This window comes from Adiantum capillus-veneris, chromosome 23 (genome assembly GCF_014529385.1).
Source record: "Adiantum capillus-veneris isolate H3 chromosome 23, ASM1452938v2, whole genome shotgun sequence".
In the NCBI taxonomy this organism is placed as follows: Eukaryota; Viridiplantae; Streptophyta; class Polypodiopsida; order Polypodiales; family Pteridaceae; genus Adiantum; species Adiantum capillus-veneris.
The window spans coordinates 106,494,197-106,518,735 of record NC_140953.1 but is presented as its reverse complement, the minus strand read 5'-3'; the positions used below and the strand labels follow the sequence as shown (position 1 = coordinate 106,518,735).

The 24,539-nt window shown below is 47.3% G+C and overlaps 1 protein-coding gene across 3 annotated transcripts in view; it reads right to left on the bottom strand.

The window, feature by feature from the left end:
* Positions 1–1,307: 1,307 nt before the first annotated feature.
* The window catches only part of LOC147428311 (bifunctional aspartokinase/homoserine dehydrogenase 1, chloroplastic-like), a 48,686-nt gene continuing 25,454 nt past the window's right edge, over positions 1,308–24,539 (bottom strand). For all 3 annotated transcript variants that reach the window (XM_086497024.1, XM_086497023.1, XM_086497025.1), the window contains 13 exons: positions 7,285–7,337; positions 6,945–7,174; positions 6,776–6,863; positions 6,563–6,676; positions 6,389–6,487; positions 6,032–6,226; positions 4,907–4,989; positions 4,553–4,778; positions 4,219–4,364; positions 3,988–4,123; positions 3,828–3,911; positions 2,071–2,163; positions 1,308–1,993 (listed from right to left, as the gene is read on the bottom strand). In XM_086497024.1, coding sequence (XP_086353150.1) covers positions 1,748–1,993; positions 2,071–2,163; positions 3,828–3,911; positions 3,988–4,123; positions 4,219–4,364; positions 4,553–4,778; positions 4,907–4,989; positions 6,032–6,226; positions 6,389–6,487; positions 6,563–6,676; positions 6,776–6,863; positions 6,945–7,174; positions 7,285–7,337 — 1,793 coding nt within the window. In that variant the 3' untranslated portion in view covers positions 1,308–1,747. The remainder of the gene's footprint in view (positions 1,994–2,070; positions 2,164–3,827; positions 3,912–3,987; positions 4,124–4,218; positions 4,365–4,552; positions 4,779–4,906; positions 4,990–6,031; positions 6,227–6,388; positions 6,488–6,562; positions 6,677–6,775; positions 6,864–6,944; positions 7,175–7,284; positions 7,338–24,539) is intronic.

Sequence of the window (24,539 nt, the reverse complement as noted above, 5' to 3'; positions counted from 1 at the left end):
CTGGACCCTAGTATAGTCATTATATACAGCATATTTTATTAGCAAGCATCGGATTAATGTTAGTTATAAAAGCCTTTGCACTAGAATCCTAGAGGGGTCATCATATCGGCATTTTCTTCGAGTGGGAACAAAGCTAGTAGTACCATCAAGGTCGTGAGACGAGGGGTTGAAGATCCTGACCATCCAATCAAGATGCCTGAAAATCTGACCAGTCGTCCATCAAATGTCTGACAAGTTAGCATGCGGCAAGCTCTCGCCATTCGACCAATAGGATCAGTCCACACCAACAATGGGAATGCACTCAACTGCCAACACGTCAGTACTCGTAATCCCCTCTGTTTACTCATTGGTCACTGTCACCTGCTCTAAGGGATAACGTGCCATGAGCGAAGCTGCCCTCAGCTAATTGCATCTATGCTTCCCATGCTGACATATCAGTGGGAGTAATCCAATTCAGTCCCGAGCCTGCTGTGTTTGGCGCTGAGGTGTCAACGATCCATAGATCTGCTCATCATTTCACCAACGCAGGCACATTGCGGACATTGAGTGGTCACTGATCACTGCAGTCCCTCTCATCCCAACCTTGACGGTCGTGAAAGGACATAGAATGTCCTCCCCACGTAATAATGGCTTCCCATGGCCTCCTACCTCCGTCAATGGATCGCCACTATTACGTGGAAACGACACTCGGTGTCCTTTCCCTACGCCATTATTGCATGTCAAGTAGCTTCAATGCCTGTGTCCAACATAGACAGATGCGTAATTGTACCCATACAAGTTCACTCCATGATCAAGGGATGCAAGCACATAGTTTGAGCCCGTATCAGCTGCTCTTTTCTTTTCTTTTCTTTGATACAACAAGGATTTCTAACGCTCCACGTTCAAGAATATAAGCTCTTCTTGCAATGACCATGTGTAGTGGTTGAAGGGTTTGAGCAGGGCCTTGCCCACACCATTTCGCCAGGCATTAAAAGAACCATATCCCTCCTCTTGCACTCCGTCTGAACTCAAATTTTATTGTCTTAGGAGATAGAATAGATTCATATGCGGCAGTTTTCCTTAAAAGATCTTAATTACCTTTCAAGGTATGTCTGATAGCCAATGAAGAGACATTCAACAAAATAACCCACTCTTTGAATATTCACAAGTGTCGGTACATACAATACATCCAATCTCTCAGAAAAACAGGGTGAAAAGTCACAATAGCCTAAACATATAAGAAAAAAAAAGGAGGGAGGGGGAAGAGGGGGGGGGGGGGGGGGGGGGGGGGGGGGGGGCGGGGTTGTGCCTTATACATAAGACGATGCTTAGTCAATGCCCCTGTTATAAGAAAATAAAATTGCCACAAATTGCCATCTAATTACCTTGCCATGTGGCACTTAGCGGCAAGCTTTCCATGATTGCTCCCAAGAGTCACGTGCAATTCTAAGGCCCTAATGCAGGCAAAAAAATGCCTCTCCGAGATCAATATCGATTGTTTCGAAGCATACAACCGAGCAAGCTTTAACAGCAGTTTTTTTTTTAAAGGATGAACTCAACTCAATGATGAGACCATGCAATTTTTTGGAAAGGTAAAAATACAGGGTTGCACAATTTATGCAACATGGAGCTCCCTTATTGCTCAAAACTGTGATCACACATGCTCTGCATGCGGATCCTCGTCAGGCACAAGGCCATCTGCCAAAGTAGTTCCATGAGACACGGAAGTTTGTAAAAAAACCTTTCCTGTCACTGCTCTGCAGCATATTTAAGATGGGGCTCCCAAGTAAGAGGCTAGGCGCAAAATGTCACTAAATACACCACCTGCCGTGACTTCAGCTCCTGCTCCCGGGCCCCTCACAATAAGTGGTTGCTTGTGATATCTTTGTGTTGTAAAAGAGATGATGTTATCAGACCCGGACAACTGTGCAAAAGGGTGCGATTTCGGGTACCGCTCCAACTTCACACTGCCCGTCTTTTCTCGCAAATCCACTATTCCAACATAGCGCAATACCTGCACAGGAAAACAAAAGTTCACTACCATTGTTTCCTCTGTGAATAGATGTCTCTACCAAGAAAAAATATTGTTACCTCATTAGATTTCTCAGCCTCAGCTCTCAGCTTTGTGAGATCAGCATCAAATTCCTGGAGCCTGCTTAGAAATTCTTTTGTAGAGCAACCCTCCTGCACAAACACCTCTTGCTCAAATATAGTGCCAGTAGAGGCTTGGGCATCAATACCGTTTAATCAAGCAAGGCTCTGAGCCACAAATAATGACAGCCCGTAGCTTGTACTGGGATTAAGTAATGTCCCAGTACAACAAAGATACAATGGAGAAATCAGTACAATTGATATGATTGGGATACACAAGGGGTCATTACTAGTTATCAATACAACTGGAATGAGTAATTGCCCCAAAGGCCACTGCAGCAAAGACGCAATCGAAAAAATGAAAAACTGATAGACTACTAAAGCCACAGGGAGGAGAAAGCCCCGGCTAAAAAGGAAAATTTATCTAAAAACTATGAAGAAAGAGAGCAAAAAGACAGTAGAAGAAGATTCTCAGCGTGAACTACCAAACCTGCACTTCCCAAATAGGAAGCCCCCTGCTCTTGGCACATTAATCTATTCTTGGTTTGTGCCAAAAATGGGCGCCTAATGTATTTGACACATCTTATATGGTTACGTATATTATCCAGAACATATACCCTGCCAGACCATGCCTAAATGTTTTTTTCCTGACAGATCAATCCATTGCTGGTTTGCATTGGGTCAAACTACATCAAGCCATAGCAAGTGTAACACACACCCTGCCAAACCATGCCTTTGCTTCGTTTATCTGACACATAAATCCAATCCAATCTTGTGCGTGTCATACTGAGGTACATTCAGTCTTTCCCTGTAAATATCGGCATCCATAATCTTATCAGAATCCAATATGAGAGTTTGAGCCTTCACCCTCTTAATAAAAAGGTTCGATGCATAGCAGCGTTCACATCATTCTTTACATGTTCTTGAAGCAAGTTTTCTTTCTTTCTGGAATCAAAAATAGTTTTCTTCTACTAAAAAAATGGTATGCTAGGAAGAGTATTTGAATGAGAAAGTGTCACAACATGAAAAACACCGGTCCAGAGAAACTTTGCTCAAGGAAGCATTCCAGATAAGAGTTGAGGCCCAGAAGAATCATCCTATATATGCCAAGGCTATCGAGATAGAACAAGCATGCATTTGCTCAAATTTCCGCTCCTAAATGCAAGACCGAATTCGGAAAGAAAGGCATGTGAAAACCCAGAATGGAGCCAAGCCTGATCCACTAGGGCTGGATAGACTGATAACAAAGCAGAAAGTGGAAGCTAAACTGGCTAAAGCACCTAAGAGCTTCCATGACTTACCATTGTATATATTAGCATGTTACATGGTGATGGTGCACAATCAGCAGGTTTGCTTAGATTCCATTCTCTAACTGTCGCTCTTTTCCCACTATCAATATGCACTATGAAATGCAGGCCTGCTACACAAGCAAAAATGCAGTAGCAGGAAGCTAGCTGTTTCATCAAAACCTACATTGATTATGAAACACCGCATAATATGTTCCAGATTTAGTAGACAACAAGAACTCACCAGGGGCTTTGAACCGTAAAACATCATAACGGTTTTGATCCGTAAAACATCATGATGACTTTGAACCGTAAAACATCATAACAAAACAAAATACGGTTGTGGTGCACAGTATCCATGGATAGCCAAAAGGGACGTTGGTGTTAGCGTCTGCGTAATAAAACAGGGAGAGTAGCTATGCTCCTACCTAGAAGTAACCTTCGTGAAATTTCCAAGATAGAGCTACTCACCCTTAGAGGTTCAGGAACTAAACTATCCGGACGGACATTTTCGAGCTCCAGCTTCAGGCCAGATTCTCTTGCGAGAATGGTCACCTGTTAGTACAAGGTCAGAACGTTTTTGATCCATTGTTCTTGAAATAAGATATTTGACAAAAATTGTGCTGCATACCTTCCTTGCCACATCCATTCCAGAAAGATCATCGCGAGGGTCTGGCTCCGTATACCCTGAAGCTTTTGCCTCCAGAACAATCTGACTAAAGGACTTATCACCAGTAAAATTGTTGAAGATGTAGCTCAAAGTTCCACTGCAAACATTGGAAGATATGTCCATTGAATCCAGGTTAATAATTTTAATTTTAAAAATGAAAATTTATCAGCAGCTGAAAATATCAGTAATAACCTGAAAATTCCCTCTATACGCTGAATTTTGTCCCCAGTCTCAAGTAATCCTCGCAATGTACTGATTATGGGTAATCCAGCCCCTACTGTAGCCTCATAGAAGTAGTGTGTGTATGATTGCCTTTGTAGAGCTCGAAGCCGAAGATACTTCACACACAAGTACAACATGTTATTTCTTGCTTAATGCTGCTCAAAAGACATGTGCAATGCATTGTGTAGACATGTTCATGACAATCAGCAAGCAGAACAAAATGCTTTCGCCTTGAGGATAAAAATTACAGCAAAAATTTCAATTAAGTTTTGGACACAGTAGAACTTTGACACTTTCGAGGTACCTGATCTAATGGACCAGAATTTGCTTTTTTATTTGGTGTAATTATGTGTATGCCTCTCGTGATCCAATGGTGATAATGCGTTGCAACTTCCGCACTTGCAGTGCAGTCCACGATCACTGTGTTAGGGATAGAGTGATTTGACTGCAAATGCTCTGTAAACTTCTGGATGTTAGCGGGTTCCCCATTCTCTTTAAGTGAATGCTTCCATGAATCAAGATCAATTCCTCTGCACAGATCAAAGGGATAATTCAACAACAGTCATTGAAACCTTCCCAAAAACTAACAAACACAACCTCATCCTTAAACAGAGACCAGAACCGAAGCTGACAATTATATTCGAGCTCTTGAATTCACCTGTCGTTTAAAAGCATGGTCTTTGATCCCAAAACCCCCATAACTCGAAGGTCAATATTGAATTCCTCCTTTAACGTAGCTGCCTGCAATAAAGACAATTGTACACTAACACAACAGATAGACATACGACTGTTGAGGTTAAAACAAAGGTTGCATATCCTCATGTAAACCTGGTCATTGGCATGCTGCTCGTATAACCAAAGTATGATAGACCATGAAAGAGAACAACCAGGTATACAATCAAAATAGCTCACCCTAGCCTCCTTCCTCCATTGCAGAAAATGAGCTACCCTAGAAATCCGATCTTAGCATGGGCAAAACAGCATGGTTCTCCCCAGCATTCGAACTAAAATCATTTTATGCACTCATTTATACGCTCATCATAAGAGTATCAACCGAACAGACCGCCATAGACACGCTGCTAAAACGGTTAAGAGCAGGCACCGTTTTCAGCCCTCTGAGCTTTTCCAGCACTAGAATTCACATAAATATTGATGCCAATATCAAAGCAACTAACAAACATACTATACCCACTCCAATAAATTATGTTGGTCTTCTAGGTGGAGCACATGAAGCATTACCTAGCCAAAAGTTTCAAATTCAATTGCCCTCTGACTAATTTTAAGGATGGACTGTGATCAGAACCCAGTCTCAAGCTCCTGCAATTACAAAATGTGGTTGTACCAAAAAATTTGTGGGGTGTCAATTGACTGTAAAACTAAAACAAAAGGTAAGAAATAAAAGAGGATACCCCAGGACTCTTTAATGTTAAGCATGCAAGAGCTCAATTTCACACTGTGTTGCTTTCTGAAGCAGTGAAGCTTCAATATTTTGCAATTATCATTCACATTCCTTGTGTGACTCTTATCTAGGCTTGTACTAGTCGCAAATTGGCCAAATGAAAAAGTTTCAAAGGTAGACAAATCAAATGCAACACAGTTTTCTAGCCCTCAAAAAAAAAAAATTCCCGTCTGATTTCCTAATAGCCTAATGAGACTAGCTGACTGCATGCAATTTCTGCTGCTTGACCTTCCTTATAAATAGCAAACCAAGTGCAGAATTGCCTTCAAGGCCAACCTTATGCACATGACAAATAAGTATGCTAGCACAAAAAATATTGAATACCTGCTCATTCAGCTGCTTCAAAAGTGTCCCACCAATCAAACCTGGCCCTACAATTCCGACAGACATGGTTGTTTTTGACAAATAAACCCTCGAATGGACAGCTTTAAGAGCCTTCACTGAATCTTCTCGATTGACAACAATGGTTACATTATACTCAGAGCAACCCTGAGCTATTGCTCTCACATTGATATTGGCCTACAAGATATCGCAGTAGGTGTCAAAATAGGTAGAAACACTCTAGACAGCTAATATATAATGCAAAAAAAATGACAGGCTCAGAGCCTCAGACCCTCTTGCAAGCATGGAGCTCGGCAACAGGGTAAAAAAATTCAAGAACTATCTTCTGCATGAAATCACCTTGGCCAGTGCATTGAAGAGAGTTGCACTAACTCCTGGAGTGCTTGCCATTCGCTGCCCAACTGCCGCTAAAATGCTGCAATTGGGAATAATATCTACCTGCAACAAATTGAAGCATTGTAAGACCCTTCTTCAAAAAACAGATATTTTCTGAAAGAGCACACAGCTACATACTTTAGACAGACGCCCAGCTGCTAATGCTCTTTGAAACTTTGCTTCCAGAGTTTTAGCTACGGCCTTTGCCTCCTTCTCTGGAACAGCAAAACAGACGGAGTGTTCGCTGCTTGCCTTCAAGGAAAGGAAAAGAGAAAATAAGTTCTATGAACACTACATCGTCAAATACAGAGAGAATGAAGAGCTAGTGCAGCTCATACATTGTCCATTTACCTGTGATATCATTACCACATTCGCTCCAGCATCTTTAACAGCTCCAAAAATTGTACTTGCAGTTCCGGGAACACCAGCCATACCAGTTCTGAAAGTTAACCATTAAAGAATAACAAACTGCCATATGTTCACAAGTTAAACTGAAAAGTGTTTATATAAAATGTATTACCCTTCTACGTTAATAAGAGCCACATTATCTATAGTAGCAAACCCTTTCACCGAGGAGCATCCTTCAGGCTCATTTCCCAGCTGCGGTGTTTCAGTGTCTACGGCAGTAAAACGAGATATTTTTGTGCCTGGTACTGAAAGATTGAACACATTCCTGATTGTGATCGGTATGTCATATCGCATAACTGGGATGATTGTTCGTGGATGAAGCACATTGGCACCAAAATATGACTGAAGAGAATATAAACACCATTAGATTATGCATATGTTAAGTACAAAGGTGAGCACAAAAGCTATCCTCAAATAAGAGAGCAACACTGTCAACAGATAAAGATCCTCACCATTTCCCAGGCCTCTTGATAGGAGAGGGTCTTCAGGATAACAGCTTCACTGACTTTAGTTTGTGATTAACAATGAAACACAACAAAACAGCGTAAGTTAGATCTGCATATTGAGAATTACCCCCCCCCCCCCCCCCCCTCTCTCTCTCTCTCTCTCTCTCTCTCTCTCTCTCTCTCTCTCTCTCTCTCTCTCTCTCTCTCTCTCTCTCTCACAGTTTTGCAGAGGATAGTGGATTGTCTGTAAACCTTGGTAAAACCAAGGTCATGGTGTTTAACACCACACCGCAGTGGATCAGGAGATCGGCACCGACCTTCACGTATGGTCAAGAGATTGTGGAGTATACAGATGCATACACTTACCTTGGGATAGTCTTCACTGGGCCGAGGTTTTCTTTGGGGAGAGCAGCAGAGACTAGACTGACCAGAGCTTATGCGGCCTTGGGAGGCTTGAAGAGGATGTGTTCGCAGGTTCAGTTCCAGGAACCTCGGACAAAGTTATGGCTCTTTGATACTTTAGTAGCCTCAGCTATGATGTATGGGGTACAGGTATGGGGACCTTCTGTAGGCCAGGATGGTTGGAGACGTATGGAGAGGCCCTTGGTATCTATGATCTCCCGATTGATTAGAGCCAAGGCCTCCGTACCTCGCGCGATCATTCGAGCAGAGCTAGCTGCCCCCCCCATGGAGATTGAGGCGCTTACCAGATCAGTGTCCTTTGTGCACAGCCTATGGGATACTACTAGAGACAGATATGCTAGACTGGCCCTTGAGTCTTCCAGACAGTTAGCTCTACAGGGGGACACTTCATGCTGGTATGCACAGATGACTTCATGGTTTCAGACGCATGGCTTCACCGTGGACAGGTTGCCCCCTTTCCAGTATTCTCTTCAGGCACCCTCGCTGTCTCTTACACGGGTGGAGATCACTAGACTCATTCGTCAGGACCTGATCCAGCTCGACACCAGGAGGACATGGATAGAGCCGCCTCAGGAGTTGAGCACGAAGATGGCTTTCTATAGAGAGCATCTTCTCCACCTCACAGGAGATGGGTTTGTGATTCGACCCAGCTACATGGACACACATATGTCTCATGGTTTGCGTTGTGCCATTGGTCAGATACGCACATCCTCACATCAGCTCGAGATTGAGACTGGTAGATTCAGAGGGATACCAGCAGACAGCAGGATATGCCGATTATGCCAGAGAGAGCCAGAGACAGAGTTGCACTACATATGTCATTGCACAGTGTTCTATGAGATACGGGGGCGTTTCCACTGCTTATTCAGAGAGGGTTTTGGTCCTCTATCTAGGGTCATGAGTTATGAGGATCAGAGATGTCTTGGACTATATCTACTTGAGTTACACAGGTATAGAGACACTTTACTGGGGAGAGCTAGAGAGAGGCAGTCCCAGAGACACATTACAGATTTCTTTTCACTAGATATAGGACAGCCAGAGGAGCAGCCACCACTGCAGAGCTCGTCCCACACTCATTCGACCACTACTGGCACTCTCATCGACCGAGCATTGGAGGTACAGAGATACAGACGACCGCGACTGAGGAGAGGAGCTACACAGCATCGACGGAGACTACAACAGAAGATTCGAGCCATACTCTCTCGACATCCAGAGTGCAGATGAGGATGGATCCTCACCATTTCTTCCATCTTTGTTTCACACACTGTTACATCCAGTTTACCGGGTACCTATTGTATCAGCTGCTACACCCACGTAGTTTTAGATTGTAGTAGTAGTAGTAGTATTTTGTTCCACTTCTAGTTCTTTTCTAGTTCTTTTGTACCCAGACATGGTATTAGATTCACTATTTTGTAACTGATTGGTCTCATAGGTCATTTTGGCCTTTAGAAGACGTTAATATAACATTTCATTTCATTTCATTTCTCTCTCTCCTTCCTTGAGTTTATGCAACAAGAAGGCATTGAAAAGGTTTGGATTGGGAGAGTAATGATCATGCTTTTGTTGTAAGCGGATAATTAGTGCTTTTGGATAGCTTGTGAAAACTCTTAACAACAAGAAGCCATAAATTGTGTACAATAAAAAAGTGGTAGAGAGCTTTAAGTACCTTGGCCTTGAAGTTCTGACCAATCAACTAACAAATGGATCGCTGATCGAAGGACTTGGCTCGCTGCTGCTGCACGCTCCCCCCCCCCCCCCCCCCCCTGTTGCGCCATCGCTCCCCCTCACCCCCCCCCCCCCCCCCCCCCCCCCCCCCCCCCCCCCCCCGCCCTCGCGCTGCCCCCTCGCCCTCGCCCAGCCCAGCCCGCCACTCTTGCCCTCTGCTGCCCCCTAGCTGCCCCCAAGCCTGTCCGCTGCCCCCCAATCCCTGGCCGTTTCTCTCCCCCCCCCCCCCCCCCGCCCCCCTGAGCCTCTTGATCCTCCCTTTATCCCCCCCCCCCCCCCCCCCCCCCCCCCCCCCCCCCCCCCCCCCCCCGGCCCCCCCGCAGCCTCTTGAACTCTAGCTCGCAGCTTTATCCGCCCCCCCCCCCCCCCCCCCCGGCCCCCCGCAGCCTCTTGAACTCTAGCTCGCAGCTTTATCCGCCCCCCCCCCCCCCCCCCCCCCCCCCCCCCGTCCTCATCGCTCCCGAAGGTCTTCTGCACCTGGCTCTGCAACACTTTTTCTTCGGACAAGTGCTCGACGTACTCGGTTGCAGATTTTCTTCACCGTCCGCTTCTCCGACTCAGCAGTAGACACAGATGGAGGCTCCAGCTCCGCCACAGAGGGACTCGCCTGAAGCCCCCTCGCCCGACCCGGCTGAGCCCACCATTTGACTTGCACCCGTCCTAGCAGAGGAGAGCTGCGAGACCTTCTCCAAGCCCGCCTTCTCGCAGAGGTGGGCAAGATCTTGGATGTCAAGATTCTCGGACGGGGGTACTACCAGATCAAGTTCGAGACTTCCGAGATGGCCTCCAAGGTCATAGATATGAGTCCACTGGCCATCCCAGCATCACGCGCCCACTTTCGACAGTGGCGACATGGTTTTGACCCGACTTCGGATGTGCTAGTAGAGGAGGCAGACGTCCCCATCTCAGTCTGCTTTCCGGGTCTACGGAGGGAGTACCTTCCACTTCTCTCCAGGATTGGCTCCGCCATCGGGACCGTCCTGGAGACACCTCGTACGGCAGCATCAATAGCAGCCAAGGCGGCTGGCATCCCTTCAATTCGAGTTTTGGTCAGAGATACCCACACGCTCCCGAAGGTCATCCTTCTGCCTCGGGTGAGTGGGGGTTGGTTTAGACAGAGTGTGGAGTACTCGGGTCTCCCGAACCAGTGCTTCATTTGCAGACAGATGGGCCACCTAGCGAAGGCCTGTCCACGGAGGAGGCCACGACCTGCACCTCAGCCTGAGCCCCAGCCTACTGCCAAGGCTGGGCCGCAGCCACAGTCAGCGGCACAGCTCAGAGCCACCCTCCGAGCCTGGGGCTCCAACGGAGGAGGGGTGGCAGCACGCCCGTGGCCATCGACGCCAGGGGCCACAGCGACAGCCTCGCACTCAGAGTGGCCCTCAGGTGCCTACTCGGCAGCAGTGGGTTCCCACGAGGAACCGCTTTGGTCCTCTTGAGCAAGAGGAGCCCCCTGCGCCAGCCTCCACCTCCGCTTCACCCTCGCCAGCCGCCCCACCTTCAGTTTTCCCCTCCTCCTCATCCCCTCCCCCGCCCTCTGCTCCCGCCCACTCCCCACCTCGCCCCCCTGTCTCTGTCGCCCCACCCCGTTTCTCTTCTCCTCCGCCCCCCCCCCCCCCCCCCCCCCCCCCCCCCCCCCCCCCCCCCCCCCCCCCCCCCCCCCCCAGCTCCTTCTCCCCCTCCTCCTGCTTCAATACCACAGTCGACTCAGGAGACTGGTCCCTCGCCGGCAGCTAGGAGATCTCTTGGCAGCGCCTTTGCCACGAGTCGCCTAGCGAGAGAGGGTCAACCCTTCTTGCGGCCCCCTCTACAGATTTAGACATCTTCCCTTGCAGCTATCCCTCGTGGTCTGACGAGCATTGACCTCCGACGCCGCTGGGATTTCTTCGATTACGGGTTCACTCGCTTTCTCGGCGATTCCGCAACAGACCACGAGGCAGCCTGCTTCAGGGTCCACGCTTTGTTCCTCGCCGCTAGGGGGACAGAGGCCCTGGACTCAACAGTTGGTTTCTCCTTCCCCCTCTATGGTAGGACCAAGACAGAGTGGTCCCTCGACTCAGTGGTGGGATGGTTGCATACACAGGTTCTCGAGTTCTCTCACGACATGGGAGAACTTGAAGTTACAGATTTGCTACAGACTTTGTGGCCACTGGCCAAGTTTGCGGTAACACCCCCAGACTCAGCAGGATGTAGGCACATTGTGGTGTACTTTTTGCTGATACGCAGTGTTTGCCTTGCGATGTATACATTCATGAGGACTCCTGGACAGAGGAGGTTGCTTTACGCATGGCTCGCTCTACTTGAGCTTGGGCCAGGCACTCACTGCAATCTCGCCTATCTAGAGGACGCTCGGATGTGGATTACTCCCCATCCAAGCCTGCCTCGAAGATAGCCCGTCTTGCTGCTGCGGCAGCATCTGTTCTCTCTCGCTCCCCATGAGGATCGTCTCGTGGAACGTGCAGGGACTAGGTGGGCCCCAGTTTCAGCAACAGCGGGGCCGATTGCGTCAAGAGCTTCAGCGTTGCCTTGTGGGAGGAGAGATTGATCTCCTTATGCTTCAGGAGCACCATTTGTCTGAGAGCCGCATTCGGCGATGTGGTCAGATTTTGCGTGGACGTTATGATACCTTTTGGTCAGCTGCTTTTGGACCTGGAGGCATCCAGGGTGGGGTATGTATGACTATTGCGGACTCATTGCAGCAGGCAATTGTGGACAGAGGGATTATTGTGCCAGGCAGGGCTCAGTGGATTACTATGCAGGTTCAAGGTGGCCTTGTGGGCTTCATGAACATCTATGCGCCCAATGTGGCGAGTGCTCGTGTAGAGTTTTGGTCACAGATTGTTGAGTCTTTGCCACAGGTTGACCATTGGTGTGTAGGAGGGGACTTCAACATGTTGGAGGACCCTTCTGACAGGATCGGAGGCAACCATGCTACTGTGCATGGAGTCGAGTTAGCAGCTTGGGAGAGGTTGTGTATGACTTTGAGGGTCTCGGATACATGGCAGCATTCTGGCTTTGTGAGGCCACCAGAGAGTCTTGCCTTCTCTAGATCGGACCGCAGAGTGGGAGGAGTGAATCTATCGCGGATAGATCGCTTCTACACTAGTGACCACTTCAGTGACTTGGGGGGATCAGTGGGCATCCTGGCAGGGACATCCTTCTCGGACCATGCACCAGTGATCCTCACAGTGGCAGACAGGCAGAGGAGTGGGAGCACGATGCTTCGCATCCCAGAGCGGGTCTTGTTGGACTCAGCACTCAGAGAGAGGGTAGAGGCTCTCTGGACAGAGGGCATGGACAGCCAGGCTCTACCTGTAGACAGAGTGGCCTTAGGCATAGCTCAGCTTAGCCACTTTTTTCTCCAGGAGTCTATGGCTCGACGGGCTGCAGCAAGAGAGGAGGAGCGGCGTCTCAGACGAGGCATTGCTTCACTACAGAGGATGTAGGAGCAGCATCCAGACAGTCCATGGTTGGAGGAGCAGTTACAGCATGCTCGACAGGAGCTTGCTTGCATGGAGGAGAGGCGCCATGAGTTTGCCTTTCACCGACAGGCTTCTCAGTGGACTCAGGTGGGTGACAGAGTGACAGGTGCTTTCTTTGAGACAGTGGGACCTCGACACTCGCATGCCAAGGTCAATCAGTTGAGGAGACCCGATGGGTCAGTTGTTTGTGAGCCCAAGGATATGCGTGCAGTTGCTACTGACTTTTACCGTGAGTTACTGTCGGCTGAGCCCCAGTCAGAGAGACAGGATGCATGCATGGAGAAGGTTTGGGCACAGATGCCTTGTCTTGTGAATGAGGAGATGCGCCAGAGGCTAGAGATACCTCTTCAGCTTGAGGAGCTACTCAAGGCTCTTAGGGCCCTCCCCCGTGGTAGCTGTCCAGGTGAGGATGGGTTGACTCCCAGCTTCTTCTTGGAGTACCGGGACCTGCTTGGCCCAGATCTTTGTAGTGCCTTTCAGTACATTCTGCACACAGGAGTGATGCCGGATAGCATGAGTGAGGGCCTGATTTACCTCATTCCAAAGGAGGGTGGCTCCTTGGATGAGATTCGACACTGGCGCCCCATCACCATCCTCAACTCAGCCTACAAAATTCTTGCCAAGGCTCTGAGTTTGAGGATTCAGCCACTTTTGGAGAGCCTTATACATGGGACTCAGACAGGTTTTGTCAAGGAACGCAGTATCCTTGACAACATCTTCACTTTCTGGGAGGCTTCTGCCCTGGCACGACTCCGTGGGGAGGACCTTGTGATTCTTCTTCTCGATTTTGAGAAGGCATACGACAGAGTTGACTGGGACTTTCTAGAGGGCACGCTGCGCAGGAAGATGCTTGGATCAGAGGGGTGTCAGCTTTGTACAGGTAGGCTCACAGTCAGGTGCTTTTGGCAGGAGGCAGAGGTGAGCGCTTCATGCTCACACGATCGGTCAGACAGGGATGTCCTCTTGCCCCCTTTCTCTTTCTGTTCTATGCGGAGGCGATGAGCAAATTTTTGGTGTCACAGCAGGTTGGTCTGAGGGGCTTAGCACTCCCTATACGGGGAGATGAGCTTCTGGACGCTGAGTTTGCCGACGACTCAGCCTTGTACTTAGAGGGCCAGGAGGCCAATTTACACAGATGTGAGCAGGCTTTAGAGACCTTCTGCTATGCATTGGGCGCACTGATCAACTGGAGAAAGACAGTGGCTTTCTCGGTTGGCAATGCTCCTGTGCCAGATTGGATGCCAGGAGAGGGTTTCAGGTGGATTCCTCCAGGGACTGCAGTTCGGTACTTGGGTTGTCAGGTTGGTTTGGACTTGTCCCCCGAGCAGCAGATTGCTCCTCTTCTCCTGTCCATCAGGAGAAAGCTGTTACATTGGAGCTCAGCACGACTTTCGCTGGCTGGTAGAGTAGTAGTTGCCAACCATGTGTTGTTTGCGACTATGTGATACATCACTTCTTGCTAGATCTTCTCGAGTTCTTGTATCAGCCAGGTAGAGAGGCTGATCAGGAACTTCCTTTAGTCAGGTCGCGACACTCAGATTGCCCGAGCCAAGGTGGCTTGGTCGGTCATCACACTTCCTTGTTCTCAAGGAGGGCTTGGGATCATTGATCCAGCACAGCAGAGCAGAGCCCTTCTTGGGAAGTTCATCGTCAGAGGACTTCTTCCAGGCGAGGAGCCCTGGAAGGAGTTCTTACTGCAGAGGCTTCGTGCCAGGGTGCCTCAGTCAGGAGGCCCTTGGCAACCTTCGACCAGATGGATCTTTACAGAGTTGCGCAGAGTTGGTTTGAGCAAGAGACTGGAGGACCGATTCGCTGCGAGTTTGCTTCGATCTTGGGAGCTCTTACGGCGTGGCCTAGAGCAGAGACAGCCGACGTGCACGGAGGAGCGCCTACGGCAGCCCCTCGTCTGGAACCCCATGGTTAGCACTCAGAGAGGCCACTTGGTTGGGAGTCGGCCTCATGTTTCTTGGGGTCCCATGGCAGCAGATCCAGAGCGCTCTCTAGGTGACTGGCTAGAGTTCACAGGTTTGTCAGAGGAGGTGCAGGTTGTCCAGCTACAGGGCATGAGAGGGGTGCAGAGCATGTATCAGGACATCTCAGAGTCAGTTCCAGCTGAGTGGCTCACGCCTCTCGAGCCAGTAGCACCCCGGTGGATGGGAGCCTTCACACGACTGGAGGTTCTCATTTCAGTCAGAGCTTGCTCAGAGACTGTCCCAGCCCTATTCTTCGAGCTTCAGGGTGGGGGACGATTACAGCGAGTTGCAGTAGAGGCCCCACAGGTAGCAGAGTGCTGTTTCCAGAGGATCCGAGTTGTGGGCATCTGTGGGAGGACTTGCGTCATAGACCCTGACCCAGCAGCTCTTGAGACAGGACGCTGGAGGCTATGGGCTTGGGAGTGCTGTCCACTGGCACGAGTATAGTGGGATCCTGGTGAGTGGCTATGGAGGGACCCCCTCTCTTCTGCAGACCGCCCAGGAGTCCCCTTCTTTCAGTACACTGTTCAACTTGGACGTCATGTACTTGCAGCACAGAGAGAGGCCCGCCCCGCTGCAGCACGTCATTGGCAGGAGGAGGGCCTCACAGTCGAGTTCTTGGCAGCTTTTTGGCAGAGGCTGTGGGACTCCAGAAAGCCGAGGCGCGTCACTTTGTTCCAGTGGTTGGTTGCACACAGAGCCACAGCAGTAGGGAGCTGGCTTGTGCATAGTGGTCTCTCGGCCGCATGTGCAGCCTGTGACCAGTTGGTGGAGAGTCAGCGTCACTGTCTTTGGGACTGTCCCTCGGCCCAGCAGGTGTGGCTACGAGTTCTTCGGCTGATGCCTGCCCTCTCCACGGCTCGACAATACACTTGGGGGGCAACGGCTTGGTCCACCCTCACAGGCCCGGCACTTCAGTTTGAGCTATCTTCCACCAGCAGGATGATAGTGATGCAGGGGGGGCGACCTACACTCCATCCTGCTACTACAGATCTTACTCCACAAGAGTGGTGCAGTGAGAGAGAGGAGTGTTGGGAGCTCATCAGCGGCCTAGCTCTCTGGTTCATCTGGCGAGCCCGCTGTTTCCGCATCTTAGAGGCTCGCCCTATGCCACCAGCAGAGACTGTTCGTGACTTTTGGCTAGAGCTGATCCATACTCTCAGAGGACAGCTTGAGGGACTACAGGGCAGCTCCGACCGCATGCGGGAGCGCCGCGAGGCTTTCCTTCGACTCTGGCGCCCTGGGCCTTTCTACACCATTGTCCAAGGGGTGCTCAGATGGCACTATTGTCCACCTGTGTGGCTCTTCCCTCCTCCCATCTCTTGATTTAGCCTCATTGTATATATGCTGTTTTTTCATTGGGAGAGTCTCCCCATCATGCTTGTTGTAGCCCTCTCCTGCAGAGGTGGATATAGCCCTATGGGCAGTTTTCATTAACTAATAGAAGGATCTTTTTCTTGGAAAAAAAAAAGTTCTGACCAATCATGAACAGAATGCTTGCGCTACATGACACTTGGTGTAACAATGTCAAACTTTGTAAATAATTAATTTATTTATAAGAAAACAATTATCTCTAATTAGTTGAGTGCACATTAGAATAGATCTAGGAGTTTGGGGCCTCAAGTGCGCCCAAATTTGGGTTAGAGCACCTCAGGGAGACCCTAGCAGAAAATACCCTGAAGCCCTAGTGATTGGGAAATTGGGTCTTCAATATAGGGGTAGATAGTAGCCTCAGATTTCACGCTCAAAAAAATACGCGTGTCAGTGCGAGCACAAGAATGAGATGGGGTCCTTAGAACAATAACCCTAAGGGCTGAATTATTTTTAAGGCCTTAGGATAAGTCAATTAAACTAATTTAAATTGTTTGTGTCGGACCAAATGGCCGGAAAAGTGCGAACAGGTAATGCCAGAGCAGTGCTGGTACAGCATTGTGCTGGGAGCAGCTAACATTTCACTAGTTGCATCTATAGGATAAGTCAGTTAAACTAATTTAAGTTGTTTGTGCCGAACCAAATGGGCGGACAAGTGCGAACAAGTAATGCCAGAGCAGTGCTGGTACGGCATTGTGCTGGGGAGCAGCTAACATTTCACTAGTTGCATCTATGTGTGCAATTGTGAGTTAATTTGCACATTTCATTAATAGAATAGGAACTTTTAAATGTGAAAGTTGAATGGTTTTAAAGTTATTAAGTGTGTCACTTGGCACTCACCAATGCAAACTGACTCTCTCACCCTCTCTCTTCTCCTAGCGCCCCCCTCTCTAGCTGGCTTGATAAGAGCACCCCCTCCCCCACTTCTTAGGTTGGCAGTGCTCCTATCCCCCCTATTGTGAGTATGCTCTACACATTGGAGCCCTCCATGGAAGCTTGAGAGCAGCCCCTTGCGACATATGTGGTGGTCTCGTGCTCCCATTGTTTATAACAAGGGTTCTCATGGCCATAGCCACCTTTCGGTGAAGATTCATCGCGAGAAGTTGCAGCAGGCACTCTCTCCGTAGAGTGTGGTGGCTGTAAATTCTTTGTTTTCAACCCCTAATCATCTCTTTTAAGGTGAATTTCAGCAAAGTACTCATAGAATCTATTTCTTCTCTACCTACACTACGCGTACACAAAGTTTGGTGCGATTCCATCGCGAAAAAGGTCTCCATTTCGGCATTGGAACATGCTTAGATAACATTTACAGGTTATGTGCAGAAAATTACAGCAAGCATGTGTGCGTGCATTTTGCGTGTTTCTCCCTTGTTTTTATTGCAGGAATGATTATGCATAAAGGGACATAGTTAGCAGAAGGTAGACTCTCATTTTCGAGAGCTTCCGCTTAGTTTTGTGGAAGATAGACTCACGCTTCCGAGAGCTTTCCAAAATCTCACAGCAAAGGGAAAATCTTCTCAGAATGCAAAGAGTAGTTTTCTCACTCTCTCAGTCAGAAGCAGAAAAGAAAGAATAGCGGACTGGCTTTTGCCCCGTTCCTGTGCTTGTAAAGATTCTCCCTTAGTAATAAAGATAATCTCTTTATGGGGGGAGACCAACCCATCATCTAGTCCCCAATGAAGTGTCAAGCTTCCTCTCTCTCTCTCCAATTCTCTTGGGTATTTTGAAGTACAATTAAAAGTCACTTTACGCTTCCATATTTTTGTGACACTTGGAAGCTGGGAAAGAGAGCCTACTATGCATTTGAGAACATGTGCAATGCGGGAGATGTTGAATGTTTGGTTCTCAAGAAATACCTCTTTGACACGTAGGTGACGCCGGTGCTTCTCTACATAATTGAAGTATGGGGTGGTAGCATCTCTAAGTCTACTTGGAAAGAGTGTGAAAATGTCCAAAAGTGTAAAGATTCTAAGTACTAATCCTTAATTAAGTACTTAAACTCATGATTAAGACTTAAGAAACTTGAACTGAACTCAGAAACAAGACTTAGAAGACTCTGTGTTGATTGATCGAATGTGTGATACAAGGGCTCCTTATACAGGAGACGAAAAAACACAAATGAAAACACACGTCGCTTGGTGAAGAGACGTGACTTTAGACGTAAAGACACATCCTTTCGGCGAAGAGCTGCAACCATTGGGCGAAGAGTCGCACCCGTAGAGCGAAGGGGTGTGACCAGTCGTCGAAGGAGTGTGGCTTTTGGCGAAGAGACACGTCCTTTGGGCGAAGGAGTGTGACCATCCAAGTGCAGGGGTCCTCCTTGGCATGGCACTTCGCGTACCTGCAAATAGGAGTAGATGTATTGTTGTTAACATAGTCACAATCGTGACATTCCCTCCCATTTAAAATGAGAGCCCGTGTCAAAGAAATGACTTCTGATGTTGATAGAACTCTAGATTCGAAAATCTTCAATCTTTGAGTTATCTGAAACCTTTGTCTTGAACCTTTGCTTCTTGCGAAACCTTTTTGCTTTGACTGCTAAATCCCATGTCATTGCATTATTCAAAGAATTTTTAGAGGAATCTGCCATAATCAGGTTGACTGCAACAAGAGATTGATCTTCAAAATTCTTCATGCGATGTAAAACTTCTGGTTCAAAATCTTCCAGTAACTGCGAAATATTTGGGGAAGAGGAAATCTTCTCAAGGTACCCTTCAGATGGGGTGACTTCAACTTTAGTAATCACTGGAGAGGATTTTGGCTTGAGACTGTAATCATCTTCCAAGAATGAATCCCAAAATTCTTCAGAATCATCTTCAGGAAAATTCTTCAGAATCATCTTCAGGAACTGTCACTTCATGACTTGCAATTGGCATATCATCATCCAGTAAAGAATCAAAGAAAGCATAGTCGTCTTCAAACTCGGAATTTGCAACTATGTCCTTATCTTTGTCTGGTAACAAAGTATCACTTGGAAAAAATTCTTGCTTAAAATCATGCTTGTCCGCATCAATTGATTGAGGAGAAAGTAATGAATTCAAAAATTCATCAATATTAATTTCTGCATCTGCATCGGGGATCATATTCATTTCATAATCCACTGTATCATGTTGTTTGACTTGTACACGTGAGGCTTGAATCGCTCTTTCCACATGAGAAAGCCCGTGTAAAGTCAATTCACGTCCATCTTTGAACAAATTGATAGTATGTCCTCGAAAACTAATTGATGGATCATATTGGAATAACCAATGCTGACTAAGAATCATGTCGTAATAAGATAAAGGCATGACTTCGAAATCCAATTGATCTACATAAGTTTGAATCTCGAATTGCAACTGTCAAACTGTCTGATCACAAGTCAAAATTGATCCATCTGCTAATTCCACATCATATAAGTGAGATGTCTTCTGAGTTGATAAGCCAAGCTATTGAACTATCTGAGTGCTGACGAAATGATTCGAGCATCCGTTGTCCACCAAAATATTGATGGAGCGACCCTTGAGTATTCCAAGAAGGCTCAAAACCTGCTTTGAGAGAGTCTCCAAAATTAAAGAATTGCACTAAGCATGCTTCATAAGAATAGTCATATCCTCTGAGACACGAATCGTATTGACCACAGATTTTCCTTTATTCTTAGCAAAATCTGGTTGTTCAAAATTCGATGATGTTTCCGCGTTGGAATTTCTTTTTGAATTAGACGGATTTGGTTTCTTTGGACATTGATACCATCTATTGTCACCACCGCAAATTGTACATAATCCTTCCTTCTTTGAAGTCGAAGATCCATTTGACGAAGAGCCTTGCTAAGTATTGGAATGCCGATCTTGAGAAAAATCACGTCCTTTACCACGATCAAGTGAGGAACATGTGAAGAAGATCTGCTTTCAGATTGTCGATCTTGAGAATAGAACCTTGAAGCTGAATAAGGTTGCGTTGCTTGCTGTCTGAACTGAGATTGATGTTGCTGACTTTGGCTATAGCTGTCTCTGCGATCGCGCTATGAAAAGCGAGCGCTGTTTGAAGGTCTGTCACCATGGAGAAAATTCCGTGTACGACGCCGATTATCGCCAAGACGCTCCACATAGGCAATTGCAGCATCCAAGGTGGTAGGGTTGTATTTGTGCACATGGTCCTTCAGGTTGGGTTCGAGTCCGTCGATAAAGCTGTGAAGTTTATCAGAGGGACTAAGAGTCTCTATCTCCAGAGTTAGCCTTTGGAGCTCTGTGATATACGCGGCCAAGGAACCTGTCTGGCTTAGGCGGCGAAGAGAGGACCGGGCATGAAAATCCACATTGGCACGTTCGAACGCCTTGTGAATAGCACGCCGGAATTTATCCCAAGAAGGTGTGTGTTTACCATCAGCAACCCGTCATTGCCACCAAAGAAATGTTGTGTCCTTGAGCAGAGAACTAGCGAGTGCAACTTTTTTACTCTCGACCAAGTCTGTGTTCGACAAGTAGACCTCCATTTTGAATAGTCATTGGTCCAGCACGCGCTTGTCGCGGCGACCAGTGTATGGTTCCGGCAATTTAACATCAAGCTTATTCTTTTGTGCAGCATTAAAAATTTTATAAAGTAATTGAAGTTCGCGATTGTCTACCTCTTCAGTTGGGTCTGGTTCATTTGGTTATTCCACTGAAGCTTCGAAAGAAGGTGTTGAAGATGCTGCATTAGTAGTCCGAGAAACAGCAAGACGACTTCAAGAAGTGTTTTGCGTCTGCATCTCATCCAAGCGAGGGTGAAGTGATGCGAGGCTTATAGAAAGTGTGGCCATCTGCTCCTTGATAAGAGTAAGGGCATCGTCAGATTGACCACTTCCGTCCTGAGAATTCGGCATGGTTACTTATAAAAGGAACTCGAACAGGTGCAAGTTCTCGGTCGGGAACAGGTTCTGGGTCGGGTGCTCCCTGAGCGGAAAATACCTCTAGAATAAATTCACACTCTGGAGTCGGGAAATTGGGAATAATTATCACCTCCGGCTCTGAGTAGAGAACTTCACCCGCAAAATTTCATCGAGGAATTTCATGTACTGGTCCGCGTCTGCCATGTGTGTGAAAGGTCTTGCGTAGAGAAGGTGCACACAGAGCAGAGCAAGGGAGAGGCAGCGTAATTTGTTTATTTTGTTTTTTTGACGTGAGGTTAATTGAAGAGGCTTTTACATGGGTCTTTTCACATTAGCTTCTAAAATTTGGGTAAAATTTTGGGGTTAAGTGACCATAGGCCGCCCGAAAAGTGGTCCACCCCACAATTTAATAAATGGGCTGCTTGCAAGGTGTTAAAATAATCTGGCGTTGATTGGTTGAAGAGTTTTTGTTTACGAGCAAAATAGCCCAGCGAAAATGTTATTTGGGGGTTTTAATTGATCAATTGAGTGCATTCACATGGGTTTTAAAAAATTGGGTTCTTTGGCCGGTCACCCAATTTTGCGTGGGCGAACAAGCTAAAACATTTTTTTAATGTTTTGACACTTAAGTAAGTGCAGCCAGCGTAGAAAACAAACGCAACGTAAGAATTCAGCCAAGGCAGAGAGTAAAATTCAGCCAGCGAAACAGTGTCTGCCAGCAAGGTTTCAGCCCAGCGTGCAGTTTTCAGCCCATCGTTTCAGAAATATCAGCCCAGCGCTTGAGATTTCCAGCCAGCGTTTCAATTCTCTGCACAAGCAGTCCAGCGTTCTTTGCCTACCCAAGAGGTTAGGGTGCGCAAGGGCAGCAAAGGCTGCGCAAAAGGGACAGCCTCGGAAATGCGATCCCGCAAGGAGTGGTCCATGCGGCTGTCGCTTGTCTCTTGTTGTATTTTTAGTATTAGAACAGGAGTAAGTTTAGATTACCTCATGCCGATGTGTGTACCACCTTTCCTCTACTTCCATACAACTCCGGGAAATGGGTAGAGTGTAGAGGCGAGGGTGAGAGGCTCACAACCTTCGGGTCCCGGGAAAAAATTTGCTCTGATACCACTGTAGGATTCTAGGTACTAATCCTTAATTAAGTACTTAAACTCATGATTAAGACTTAAAAAACTTGAACTGAACTCAGAAACAAGACTTAGAAGACTCTGTGGTTGATCGAATGTGTGATACAAGGGCTCCTTATACAGGAGACGAAAAGACACAAATGAAAAGACACGTCTCTTGGTGAAGAGACATGACTTTAGACGTAAAGACACATCCTTTCGGCGAAGAGCTGCAACCATTGGGCGAAGAGTCGCACCCGTAGAGCGAAGGGGTGTGACCAGTCGTCGAAGGAGTGTGGCTTTTGGCGAAGAGACACGTCCTTTGGGCGAAGGGGTGTGACCATCCAAGCACAGGGGTCCTCCTTGGCATGGCACTTCGCGTATCTGCAACTAGGAGTAGATGTATTGTTGTTAACATAGTCACAATCGTGACAAAAAGATTTTTCACTCCAAGTCAAGACACAAACACCATACAAGCTCTTACTTCTTGAGTCCCGATCACACTACCTATCGAGGTTATGGGTATGGAGAGTGTCATGGAATACAGGGTTAAGATGCAGCAAAACACTTCACACTGACTTCCAAGGATTGCATGGGAAGCAAGTACAAAAGTCCAAAAGATGCACAAAAAAAAAACCGTAAGTTCAGGATGGATGCAAGACATCAAGAAGTGGTTTGGAAGATGGGATGCAGTAAACTTGCTTCATGATGTCTCCATAGACTCCAAAGTGAATGAGGATTTTTTGCAACGCCAATGGATCACGGCTTGGGAGAAATCCGGGCCCCGGTGTGACGGGTTTTAGGGTTAGGGTTTCTGTGTCTAGGTCATTCACGTATCTGATCCATGCGTACGTTTGACCAGTCACACAGACTCACTCTCCCTAGAAAGGTGGTCCATGCCAATCTCTTGATCAAAGCCAAAATCCTCTGTAATGTGAAAAGATCTCCCTAAGTGGTGTCTGCATTTGTGATCACCTGCATAGAATTAGGACATTTGAGTGACCTTCCCGTTTGGAGCTAACTTGATTGAATTTTGCAGAATCTTGCGGAGGGACCTAAAACCTAGAGAAAGAAGCAACACAACCTTATGATTCCTGCCGAGGCCATAAGTTGTTTAAAAAGGCACCAAAATAAGAGGAACTGCAGTTTTACCAACTTATAAACAACATCGAGGGGTCCTAAGCAAATTATAAGGGATCTAAAGATGAAAGCTGCCCAAACGCTACCACGTGGCATATTGTACGGACCCTTGCCAATTACGTTGACTGCTATACGAAATTCCGCGATTTGCGTTGAACTAACACATGGCAAAGCTATACGGATTTTCGCGTTTTTACCTGGCTGATTTAAGCACTTTTTAGCGCCAGCCTTTTGGAGCAGATGTTTTTAGAGTAAAGGCTTTTTGAGGCTCTCTTTTTAGCATCCCTTGTATTCTATATAAGTGCCCCATGGGCCAGTCTTTGGGCATCTAGAGCCTGAAGAGTTGGACCCCTCGGGAGTTGTACAATCTTGAAGCAATAATAAAGAAATACCGAAAGGGGCGCTAGTCTTTGGGGCCAATGCGTCTTGGCTCAGAACTCCACCTCATCGTGTCATCTTTTTCTCTCTCTTTGCTATTTAAGTTGTTTTGCAGTACTTAACGTGTTGCCCAGTGTGTAGATTCTGTCTCTCCGTTCGATCACTCGTCAAAGTGATTAAAGTGCTATCAGAGCTTCAGGCATATGCTTTTCTGAAAGCATACCGGTCCGACCAAAGAGGAGACAGAGCAGGACAGCGCTTCCAGATTTTACACGATTTTTTTAATTATCAAAGAATCTTTGCCCCTGCCTCCGACTTACTAGCCACTCCCACCCTTAGTTCATCGTGCATCGGACGCACCCCCGTCTTTACCGCTCTATCTTAAGGGGCATAAGCCATAAAGAACCCAAGATCCTATCGACATGGACAGAGCATCGGGAGATCACATTGTTGAAGGAGGAAATCCACACTGACGAGACACATGCCCAGTATGTGGTGCGGCAATTGGTATATTTAGCAGAACAACAAAAGGAGAACCTGACAGATGATCGAATTGATTTAGAAGCCCTCCACAATTATTTGGGCTCTCTAAATCCTCCTGCGGCCCCAGTGGGCCAGTTGTCCCTCAACAAACCTCCCTCATACATCCTCTTGTACCCCAAAATCCAATTGTGGCCTCTTCCGGATAGATTTCTGATGATATCTCTTAGTTTTTAGGAGGCATCTTTAAGCAGATGGCTTCACAAGAACGTTCTCATGCTGCCACAGATCCTCTACCCCCTAGACCCTCACCTTATACTCCTCCAACACCACCCACTGC